This window comes from Trachurus japonicus, chromosome 15, assembly GCF_045865225.1.
Source record: "Trachurus japonicus isolate A0001 chromosome 15, Traja_1.0".
In the NCBI taxonomy this organism is placed as follows: domain Eukaryota; kingdom Metazoa; phylum Chordata; class Actinopteri; order Carangiformes; family Carangidae; genus Trachurus; species Trachurus japonicus.
In genome coordinates, this window is record NC_140921.1 from 2,115,142 (window position 1) to 2,127,444 (window position 12,303).

The window sequence follows — 12,303 nt, forward strand, 5'->3', positions numbered from 1 at the left end:
GAATGAAAGAGAGAAAGAAAGAAAGCACGGAAGAAAGAAAGAAAGAAAGCTAGAAAGAAAGAAAGAAATTCAAATTCAATTCAATTAACTTTATAATTATTAAAGAAGGAAAGAAAGAAAGAAAGAAAGGAATGAAAGAGAGAAAGAAAGAAACAGAAAGAAAGGAGGGAGGACAGAAAGGGGGAAAGATTTTTTGATTTTTACAACCACACATTATTTACCAATCACAGGACATTATCAGCTGTTCCTTCTACCCAACTACAGACTTAACTATTTATTTAAAAGAAAGAAAGACAGAAAGAAAGCTAGAAAGAAAGCGAGAAAGAAAGAAAGAAAGAAAGAAAGAAAGAAAGAAAGAAAGAAAGAAAGAAAGAAAGAAAGAAAGAAAGAAAGAAAGAAAGGGAGACAGAGAAATGTTGTAGTATTGTGTGTTGGATGTTGTGCGTACAGAGTGACAATCAATTTCCCTTCAGAGGGATTAATAAAGTAAACCAACCAACCAACCAACCAACAACCAACCAAACAAAGATAGGAAGAAAGAAAGAAAGACAGAAAGGAGGAAAGAAAGGAAGACGGGGAGAAAGAAAGAAACAAAGCTTGAAAGACAGACAGACATAAAGAAAGGTAGAAATAAAAGCAGAAAGAAAGAAAGAGCTCCTTCCTCCTTCCTCCTCAGCTCAGTGTTTGTGTCTGAATCAGAGGAGAACAGGTTGTTGTGTTTGTGTTGATGATGATTTACAGTCGAGCTGCTGCAGATACGAGTTGTTACTTCAAACTGTCTCACCCACTGTGTGTGTTTGTGTGTGTGTGTGTTTCCCTCTGTGTTTCTGTGTGTGTGTCTGTGTGTGTGTGTGTTTAGGCTGTCTCCACGGCGATTCCGTCAGCTGGTGGAGCGTCTGCTCCAGTTCATCTCCACCCGGCTGTTTCCTGCTGAACCAGATGAACTTCCTCCTCAGGCCAAGTGCTCCTGGTGGGTCCCCTCGGCAACCAAGGTGCTCAGCCTCTTCAGTGAGTCTCACACACACACACACACACACACACACACACACACACACGCACACACACACGCACACACACACATTAACACACACACACATTAACAACACACACACACACACACACACACATAAATTGACTTTTCTTTTCTTTTTTAGAAATTTTACCACTTTTCCTAGAATTATTTTGAGAAATTTTACCAGTTTCTTCTCAATTTTTCTTTTTTTACTTTTTTACTATTTTTTTCAAGAAATTTACCCCTTTTGTATTATTGTTTGCCCCTTTTTTTTTAGAGAGAAATTTTGCCACATTTTTCTATAATTTTTTTGTGCAATCTTACCACATTTTCTAGAATTCTTCTGAGAAATTTTACTATTTTTTTCTCAATTAAAAAAAAAAACGTGAGTATTTTTTTTTATTTTTTTTTAGAAATTTTACCCCTTTTTGTATTATTGTTTGCTCCTTTTTTTAGAGAGAGAGAAATTTTGCCACATTTTTCTATAATTTTTTGAGAAATTTTACCACATTTTTTCAAAAAGAATTGAGAAATTTTACCACATTTTTTCAAAAAAAAAAGAGAAATTTTACCACTTTTTGGAGAAATTTTACCACATTTTTTCTACATTTTTTTGCGAAATCTTACCACTTTTTCTAGAATTCTTTCGAGAAATGTTTTTCTCATTTAAAAAAAACAAACTTTTTACTATTTTTTTTTTTTTTTTTTAGAAATGTTACCACTTTTTTCTAAAAAATCTTAAACTTTTTATTTATTTTTTAATTTTTTAATCTTACCACGTTTTTCTAGAAATGTTTCAACTTTTTTGGAGAAATTGTACCACTTGTTTCCAGAAATTTCTCAAAAATCTTTCAAAAATGTACGCCTAATTCAAACGTACATTGATTGTTTTTGTATTTCTGGTGTTTGCTTCAAAATTTTGTCCAATGGGTTTTGTCTGTGGTCTAATTTGTGTAAATTTTGTGTCCTTGGTGTAAAAAAGTTTGAGTTGAGAACCACCAGTGATACAAGTATGAACAGTTTACCACCTAAAAAGCAGTTTACACACTACACCACTGACATTAACACACACGCAGACACACACACACACACACACACACAGACACACACAGACACACACTGACCCTCTCTCCTCCTCAGACGCAGCCAACAGCGTGTCGTCTTCTCCCATCATGCCGTTCACCGACTTCTACAACATCGCTCTGGAGCACATCGACTTCATGGAGGAGTACCGCACCTGGCAGAACTACGGCAACTCCAACAGGTCAGACTCACCGGGGGGGCGGGGCTTAGCAATGTGTTGTCATGGCGACCAGGGGATGAGCCACGACGAGTCTCTCTCTGACAGAGCGTCACAACGAACTGATTTAAATGCTCCAAACAGGAAGTTACATCAAGTCTCGATTTTTGTCAATTTTTTTAGTTTTTCACAAACATTTTTAAGACAATTTTATCATCTCTCTCACTTCCTCTCTTCTTCTTCTTCTTCATCCTCTCTTTTTCTTCCTCCTCCTCCCTCTCTTCTCCTCTTCTTCTTCCTCTGCCTCCTCCTCTTTCTCTTTCTCCTCCTCTTCTTCTCCTTCTCCTCCCCCCCTCCTCCGCTTCCTTCGCATCTTCCTCCTCCTCCTCCTCTTCCTCCTTCTTCTTCCTCCTCTTCTCCTCTCCTCCTCCTCTTCCTCTCCTCCTCTTCCTGCTCCTCCTCCTCATTCTCCTCCCTCCTCCTCCTCTTCCTTCTCCTCCTCTTTCTCCTCCTCTTCCTCCTCCTCTTCTTCCTCCTCCTCCTCCCTCCTCCTCCTCTATCTCCTCCTCCTCTTCCTCCTCCTCTTCTTCCTCCTCTTCCTTCCTCCTCCTCCTCCTCTTCCTCTTCTTCCTCCCCCTCCTCCTCTTCGTAGTCCTCCTCTTCCTCCTCCTCTTTTCCCTCCTCCCCCTCCCCCTCTTCCTCTTCTTTCTCTTCCCCCTCCTCTTCTTCTTCCTCCTCCTCTTCCTCCTCTACCTCTTCTTTCTCCTCCTCTTCCTCCTCTTCCTTCCTCCTCCTCCTCCTCTTCCTCTTCTTCCTCCCCCTCCTCCTCTTCGTAGTCCTCCTCTTCCTCCTCCTCTTTTCCCTCCTCCCCCTCTTCCTCTTCTTTCTCTTCCCCCTCCTCTTCTTCTTCCTCCTCCTCTTCCTCCTCTACCTCTTCTTTCTCCTCCTCTTCCTCCTCCTCTTCTTCCTCCTCCTCCTCCTCCTCCGGTTTCAGAACCTGCTCCTTCCTTTTAAAGTGGATCATTTTTAAAAACACACACACACACCGAGAGTCGGTCGGTCGGTCGCTGACGTCTGAGAAAATGTGTTTTTGTAACTGGAGGCAGAAAAACAGAAGAAAAATAAAGTTTTTAACTTTTTTTTTTTTTTACATCTTCTTCTCTTTCGTCTCTCAGATTTTCTTTCTGTCAGTTTCCCTTCATCCTCTCGACGGTGGTGAAGAAAGCCATCATCCAGAAAGACTCGGAGCAGCAGATGATCAGCCAGGCCAGGGTGAGACACACACACACACACACACACACACACACTTCAAGCTCCCAGTGTAACCACAACTGGGCCGTACTTAACTCTTAAAGGGATAGTTCAACATTTAGTCAAATTGGCCCATTGCCATATTAATCCCTATAGTCATAGCAGTAGGTTCGTTACCTTTAATTGTCGGTGCAAGCTATTTTTAGAACGGCGGAGCAGAGCCGTGAGCTGCTCAGAGCTACGCTACGGAGGAGGCTCATTATGGGATTTCTTGGTTTCCCTCATCAAACTCATCAAATACACAATCCAACAACTCCACAACGCTCTGGTGGACAAGTTGTGAGCTGCACATTCACCACGCTATGAGATAATAACACAACGTTACCACACAGAGTTGTTGAAGAGGGAAATTCATGCAAAACCACTGATGCACGTTGCCTTCAGGGACAGTTTTTCATCAACAGTCTCTGTATTTCCCTCTACAACAACTCTGTGTGGTAACGTTGTGTTATTATCTCATAGCGTGGTGAATGTGCAGCTCACAACTTGTCCACCAGAGCGTTGTGGAGTTGTTGGATTGTGTATTTGATGAGTTTGATGAGGGAAACCAAGAAATCCGCTCCACCGTTCTAAAAATAGCTTGCACCGACAATTAAAGGTAACAAACCTACTGCTATGACTATAGGGATTATGGCAATGGGTCAATTTGCCAAAATGTTGCACTATCCCTTTAAACTGTGATATGCTTGTACAACTTTTCAGTTTCAGGATTCAAACTGTGTGTGTGTGTGTGTGTGTGTTGCAGCAAAGCCTGGTCAGTAAAGTTTCTCGCAGGCAGAGAGTGGACATGAACCTCCTGTTCCTCAACATTAAAGTACGACGGGCGCAGCTCCTCAGCGACTCACTGGATGAGGTCAGTGAACGCAACACAACCTTCCACTCACTGTGTCGATGTTGCAACTTCCAGATGTTCCCTAAATGTATCATTCATCTCAAAACTATCAGTAAATTATACAGTTTACAGACGTCCCCTGAATGCCTCACATATAAATGCTGCATTTTACTAATGTTCCCTAAATGCCTCACCAGCAGAATGTCTGTTGCAGGCTATTAGTGTGACATAACAATTTACAGATGTTCCCTAAACATCTCCCCTATCAATAGATGCTATAATTTACAGACAGCCCCTGAACTCTACACACACCGTAGCCTATAGTTTACGGATGTTCCCTAAATGCCTCATTCGCACAGTATTATTAGATGCTACAATTTACCAGCGTCCCTCGAACACTTCATTTCACGTGCAAAAGCAGACGTTGCAACTTGCAGATGTTCCCTAAACTCAAAACTATCAGTAGACGGTACATTTTACTAATGTTCCCTAAAAGCAGAATGTCTTTTGCAGGTTATTAGTGTGACGTAACAATTAACAGATGTTCCCTAAACACCTCCCCTACTATCAATAGATGCTAGAATTTACTTTACATTACAATATTTTCAGATGCTACAGTTTACCAATGTCCTTTGAACACTTCACGCGCAAAAGCAGATGTTGCCACAACAGGACACAGTTAACATTAACTAATGTGATTGATTATTTTTTGTTTTGTTTGAGTACATGTGGTACTTTATGCTTTGATATGAAGGAAAGACTGTGGGTAAATAGAACTAAAAGAACTGAAATGTCTTTAAAACCTGGACCTAGCCCTATCTCTTAAAAAGTACACGTCATATTGATTCATTTTCCCCCTGTGTATTCTATTTTCTCCATCTGTGCCCTTTCTTCTTTTTTTTAATGTTCTTTTTTCCTATTTTTTCCATATATATTGTAAAACTTGTTTAAAAAAAAGTAAAAAAAAAATAAAAAAAAGCAGATGTTGCAACTTCCAGATGTTCCCTAGATGTATCATTCATCTCAAAACTATCAGTAGATTCTACAATTTACAGACGTCCCCTGAATGCCTCATATATATAGACTATCTATAAATGCTCCCTCAGCTTTATTCTGGGGCATGCATGCTGTTCCCTGAATGCCTCATCAGCAGAAGATTGATATATGTTTCAACTTAGAGATGTCCCTGAACGCCTCACGAACAGACCGTCCAGTGTAGAGAACTGTTTGTAAAAACGGGCTATACAAATAAAATTGCCTTGCCTTGCCTTGCCTAGAGCAGTAGATAAACCTAGAGCACTGTAAAAGAGAGTAAGGACACCACCATTGACTCCCGTGGTAAGCCTCATGCGCCCCTAGTGGCAGGATATGGGTATTGCAAAAGCGCCCAGAAAACCCATTCACCCCAATGTATTTATGTGTGTTGCCCACTTGATTGTAAATTGATGAAAACGGCCGTGTTTTTGTTTTTAGGTGTCTTGGTCATATCAAATTATACTTATAATTTGTTTATTACAAAATGTAGATTGAAACATTCATGTAGACAACTGTTTGTTTGTTGTTGTTGTTTTTACTGGCCTATGTGTTAATGTTTATCTGTAAAGGATCCTCAATGATGCTATTAACGTGGGTAAATTATTGAAAACACCACACTTGCTCCTTCACCAACAATGCAGAGATTTTTGCAATACCCACATTCCTCCACCAGGAGGCGCTTCCATTGGACCAATGCTGTCCTTACTCTCTTTACCAGTGCTCTAGATAAAGCAAGTAGATAAATAAGTCTTGTTGTTTTTAGCGTGTGATGTTTTGGCTCCTCCCCCTCAGCTGACGAGGAAGCGGTGCGACCTGAAGAAGAAGCTACGCGTGACGTTTGTGGGCGAGGCGGGGCTGGACATGGGCGGCCTGACCAAGGAGTGGTTCCTGCTGCTGGTGCGACAGATCTTCCACACGGACTACGGTGAGTACGAGATGTTACCGTCGGGCAGACGCTGAAGAGCTCATTGCCCCAAAAGCAACTGTTATAAAAACTCTTTCCTCCCTAATTCTATAGCTCTGTTGAACAAACAGCCAGCTCACACCAGCATCAACCTCAGGCTGGTGGCCTCCTGATTGGAGGAAGCGTAGCGTAGCTCGAGTTTTTACTCTTGCAAATTTCTTTGATCTTAGGATCTTTTAAATTCCTTATTTATTTTTTACTGAGCCAAGCTTCTGTCCTTTTTACTTTACACCTCTTATCTCTTTTAGAACTGATAATACCAACTGCTGTGGTTTTGATGCTGTGCAATGCTGCTTCGTCTGTACGTCTATGCCTGTATGTCTGTCACTGTACACATGTCTATCGTTTGCAAGTCTGTCACTGTACTTATGTCCATTGCATGTATGTCTGGCACTGCTTATTGCTGCATATATGTCTTATTGAATTGTTGCTACACGGTGCACTTTTGCCCAAGACGAATTTCCCCTTTTGGGGACAATAACGTTTATCAATCTAATCTAAAAACTCACACCCTCACTTCCTGTCGCCTCACAACACGTTTTTAACCAAATTAAAAAAAAAAAAAAAAACCATGTCCATGAAGTGGCCTGGAACCAGGCGTGAGTGGAAAAGCTGAGCTCATCCTGGACAACAACAAAAACAACAGGATCCTGATTGATGGGAGTTGGTGGAAAAGAAGTGGAGTTTGGTTTTTATTGGAGCCGAGCGGAAAGAAAATCAGATTTTTATTGGATAAAAATGAAACTTTTTATTAGACGGAGTCTCGGTGGACGGAGACGAAGAGCAGCAGCAGCAGAAGTGTCAGATGTCTGAGAGAAGTGGTCAGTGTTGCTTTTGGAAACTGATTTCAGATCAGAGCAGATCTCACTCTGTGGCCTCCGTCTGCTGGTGCTACTCATTGATCGACATTGATCATCTCTGAACATCTCTTCTGTGTCTTGTTAAATTTCTCTTTCACATTTTGAGGCGTTCAAACAAGTGGCTTCAAATAAACTTTGTAGGTCGTAAAACAAAGATGTCTCACTATAAGCTGCTCCAATAATATGAAACGTTACAGCTTCACTTCCTGTCTCCTAAAGTGGGCGTGGTCACCATCCCTCCACCTCCTGTTGTGAATGTGTGTGTTGATTTATAAAAGTTGTCGTTAGAGGAAAGTGAGATGTTTATATTTTCTTATGATAACATTACACATTTACACAGTTAACAGTCATATTTAACATTAAGAACATTAGTTAACGCGGAAATTAGTGATCATTAGTTTGTGTTATTTGCAGTGTTGGTAATAACGGCGTTAGAGTATAACGGCGTTACTAACGGCGTTATATTTTTCAGTAACGAGTAATCTAATTGATTACTTTTCCCATCGTTACAACGCCGTTGCCGTTACTGAGAATGTGAAGTGGCGCGTTACTACAGTTCGGTTGAATGAAACGCAAGGTGGTTTGGGCCACACATCAGCTGCCTCAGGTCAGGGCATGACGGCGAGCTAAAGGTAACGCAGCTAACGCAGCATCCGAGACCCATCAGCTGTGCGCCAGTGCAGCCTGCAGCCCCTGGGACACAGCTCGAGAGTCACAGCGAGACACAAGCACCCACTCCACCCGAGCAGCAGCAGCGGTATGAATCCGACAGACAGACGGACTCCAATTGACGCCTGAAACGCTAAACACAGAGCAATCGCTCTGGGTAAACACAGCTGATAGATCGAAAAAAAAAAAAAAAAAAAAAAAGACCGCTGGAGTGAATTTACCTACTTTCCGTCAGGTTCTTTAATGTAACTCGGTCAAGATGCAGCATGATGATGATGGTAAAATTTACAGATAAAAATACGCGTTTTTTCATCAGCATCAGTCTACAGAAATGACGGATAGAGGGGAAAAGGCTTTATGCACAGCTCCACAGCTCCACTGCTCCTGATTCCAGGTGTCTGACCATTGTTGTGACTACTGAGGTCAGAGTCACAGACACACCTGGATTAATCAGTTTGTCCAATAATGCAAGACAGGAAATAAAGGAGCTGGTTTAAGTTCAGGAAGTAAGTGGAGCTGTGCATAAAGCCCATTCCATCAACCTTTATTTAGTGGGAGCATTGGAAAAAAAACACCAAAAAAAACGTTTTAAAGTAACGAAAAAGTTACTTTCTCAGTAACGCATTACTTTTTGGTTTAAGTAACTCAGTTACTAACTGAGTTACTTTTTAAATGAAGTAACTAGTAACTGTAACTAGTTACTATTTTTCATTAACTTGCACAACACTTTATTTGTGTCGGATCTGGAGAGAGTGTGTTGTTGAGACAGAGACAAGTCTGGAACAAAGTTCATTTTCTCCTGATTTGTCTGAAATTTGTCCATTTTAGTGTCTAAATGTCCAGTAGAGATGTGTCTCGTGATAAAATGAGCCCAATATTTACTTCAGTGACTCTGGAGTGAAAGAATCGACCATAATCTGAGCTCATGTTCACTTCTCCCATTGGAGTCAATAGACTCAAGACCTGCTGCTGCTGGTCTCCTAAAGGGGCGGAGTCATGGCATGCTGCTTTCCTAAAGGGGGCGGAGTCACGGTCTGCTGGTCTCCTAAAGGGGGCGGAGTCACGGTCTGTTGGTCTCCTAAAGGGGGCGGAGTCACGGTCTGCTGGTCTCCTAAAGGGGGCGGAGTCATGGTCTGATGGTCTCCTAAAGGGGGCGAAGTCACGGTCTGGTCTGCTGCTCTCCTAAAGGAGGCGGAGTCATGGTCTGGTCTGCTGGTCTCCTAAAGGGGGCGGAGTCACGGTCTGCTGGTCTCCTAAAGGGGGCGGAGTCACGGTCTGCTGGTCTCCTAAAGGGGGCGGAGTCATGGAGAAACCCACATGACACTGAGACAGGAAACTGACTCATAGTGGAGCGTCTTGTTTCTAAACCGTCTTTGACTCTGATGCAACGTCGCCATCTTGGCGTGTCTGTCTGTAGCAATCGTACGTTTGCTCACCTGTCACTCCTGTCAATCCTCCGTGCCTTTAGTCCTTAAGGCGCCCACATGGGGACTATTTTCTGTGGCGGATGAATCTCATAATTAAGAACTCTATGGAGTTCTGTTGAAGAGAGGTCGTAGGAAGTTTTTTGGTTGTTTTTTTTTTACTTCTCATGGTTAATTATTAATTATTGATTATTAATTAGGTCGTGTTGATTCATTAGGATGAAACAATACGAAACGTTATGAAAATAACAAAAGCTGTGACAGGTTTTGGACAATATTTGTTCTATGGCTCAGAGGGAACAAACACAAACACACACACACACACTTCAATTGTTTCAAAACCTCTGGCTTTAAACTGGCTCAGCTGTGATGTCACTGGTGTGTCTGTGCAGATGTTTGCAGATGTTTTGCCGTCTGACTTTTTCATATTTTTGCTCGTTCAAAATCAAAAAGAATCAATGAGTCCAGACGAGTTTCAGGTTTTTGTTTCCTTTATGAACTGAACCAGGAGAAACGTTTAGGATGATGATGAGTTCACTGCAGCTTCGATTTACTGAAGTTTACGTTTAAAAAAAAAAAAAATCCATAAATGGAAACGAAGCTCAAGTCTGACTGTGCATCTGCATCATCTCTCTCTCTTTCTCTCTCTCTTTCTCTCTTTCCGTCATCTCTCCGTCTCTCCGTCTTTCCGCGGTCGTCTGTGTTTTCGCTGCCAGAGAAACGTCGGCCCAGAGCAACACACTCAACCAGAGCTGTGTTCCCCTCATTAGCAGCTGAGGGAAAACCCCGGCTACACACACACACACACACACTCTAAAACACACACACACACACACACACACACACACACACACCCTAACACACACACAGGCCCTTTTATGTGTGAACTAGCGGTGTCAGTTTTGCGGTGCACACACAGATGTGAGCGGCGGTCCAGATGTGTGTGTGTGTGTGTGTTAGTGTGTGTGTGTGCATGTGTGTGTGTGCGTGTGTGTGTGTGTGTGTGTGTGTGCGTGTGTGTGCATGTGTGTGTGCGTGTGTGTGTGTGTGTGTGTGTCTGGGCTCTGAACAGTCGGCTGCTGTTTTCAGCCTCGTTACCTGCAGATTGTTTAATCTCCCACGCTGAGAGAGGACAGTGAACGCAACACAGGAGCCTCTTCTCTTCTCTGCTTCTGATTGGCTGGCTTGTTTTTTGGTTTTTTTTTTGAGGGAGCCAATAAGAACAGAGCAGATTTTCAGAATAAAACGCTCGGAGAAACCAAATCGGTCCATGTGGTGGAGGGGGCGGGGCTTAGTGACTGCTTTTTTGTGACATCATAAAGTTGCATAAAGTCTGTATTCCTTCCTTCCTTCCTTCCTTCCTTCCTTCCTTCCTTCCTTCCTTCCTTCCTTCCTTCCTTCCTTACTTCCTTCCCTTTTTCCTTCCTTCTTCTGACCAAATCCTCCTTTTTCCATCGTTTTATTCCTTCCTTCCCTCCTTCCTTCCTTCCTTCCTTCCTTTCTCTCCTCCTTATTCCCTTCCCTCTTCTGTTCTTCCTTCTCTTGTCCTATCCTTTTCTATTCTTCCCTCCTTCCTTCCTTCCTTCATTCCTTCCTTCCTTCCTTCCTTCCTTCCTTCCGTCCTCCTTTCCTCTCTTCCTTCTTCTGTCCTTTCCTTCCCTTTTTCCATCTGTCCTTCATTTCCTCATTTCCTCACTTCCTTCCTCTCCTCCTTCCTTCCTTCCTTCCTTCCTTCCTTCCTTCCTTCCTTCCTTCCTTCCTTCCTTCTATAATTTCCCCTCCCCACTCTCTTCTTTTTTTCCTTACTTCTTCCCCTATTCCTTTCTCCTTCTGTCCTGTCTTCCATCCTTCCTCCTTTCCTCTCTTCCTTATTCTGTCCTTTCTTTACCATTTTCCATCCATCCTTAATTTCCTCCTTCTCTCACTTCCCTCCTTCCTTCCTTCCTCCTTACTTCCTTCTGTAATTTCCCCTCCCTACTCTCTCTCTCTTCTTTTTTCCCCTTACTTCCTTCCCCTCTTCCTTTCTCCTTCTGTTCTATCTTCCTTTTTCCATTCTTTTTCCTTCCCGCTTCTCTTCCTTCCTTCCTTCCTCCTTTCCTCTCTTCCTTATTCTGTCTTCTCTTCTTTTCTCCTTTTCCATCCATCCTTCATTTCCTCCTTCTCTCACTTCCTTCGTTCCTTCCCTCCTCTCTTCCTCCCTCCCTTAGTTAGTTAGTCTAGTTTATTAATACAGGACAGTGTACAATACCATTAATCACTTTTAGAGCAGAGAAGAGATGGTTGTACCAGATTTAGCCACTAGGGCTAATTTCCATCTGTAGTCCCAACATCTTCTGTCCTTTCCTTCCTTCCGTCCTTTCCTTCCTTCCTTCCTTCCTTTTTTCCTTCCCTTCTCTTTCCCTTTCTTCTTTTCTCTTTCTCTTTCTCTCCTCCTCCTCCTCCCTGTCATCCCTCCATCATCCCCTCTGTGTTCATGTGTTCATGTGTCTTCTTCCTGTTTCAGGGATGTTCACCTACATGAAGGACTCGCGCTGTCATTGGTTCAGCAGCTGGAAGTGTGACAACTACTCTGAGTTCCAATTGGTCGGGACTGTATCCTTCACCATGTTTATGTCAGAATTTACAGGATGAACTCAAATGCATCGTTCACACCATTAAAGGATTAGTTCAACATTTTGTCAAACTGGCCCATTGCCATAATAATCCCTATAGTCATAGCAGTAGGTTCGTTACCTTTAATTGTCGGTGCAAGCTGTTTTTAGAACGGCGGAGCAGAGCCGTGAGCTGCTCAGAGCTACGCTACAGAGGAGGCTCATTATGGGATTTCTTCATGGTTTCCCTCATCATCAAACTCATCAAATACACAATCCAACAACTCCACAACGCTCTGGTGGACAAGTTGTGAGCTGCACATTCACCACGCTATGAGATAATAACACAACGTTACCACACAGAG

The 12,303-nt window shown here is 42.5% G+C and overlaps 1 protein-coding gene across 1 annotated transcript in view; it reads left to right on the plus strand.

The window, feature by feature from the left end:
- hectd2 (HECT domain containing 2) overlaps positions 1 to 12,303 on the plus strand; it is a 57,807-nt gene that overhangs the window by 25,973 nt on the left and 19,531 nt on the right. Inside the window, exons 9-14 of the mRNA XM_085799206.1 lie at positions 860 to 1,008; positions 2,153 to 2,276; positions 3,428 to 3,524; positions 4,309 to 4,416; positions 6,223 to 6,355; positions 11,851 to 11,939. Coding sequence (XP_085655332.1) covers positions 860 to 1,008; positions 2,153 to 2,276; positions 3,428 to 3,524; positions 4,309 to 4,416; positions 6,223 to 6,355; positions 11,851 to 11,939 — 700 coding nt within the window. The remainder of the gene's footprint in view (positions 1 to 859; positions 1,009 to 2,152; positions 2,277 to 3,427; positions 3,525 to 4,308; positions 4,417 to 6,222; positions 6,356 to 11,850; positions 11,940 to 12,303) is intronic.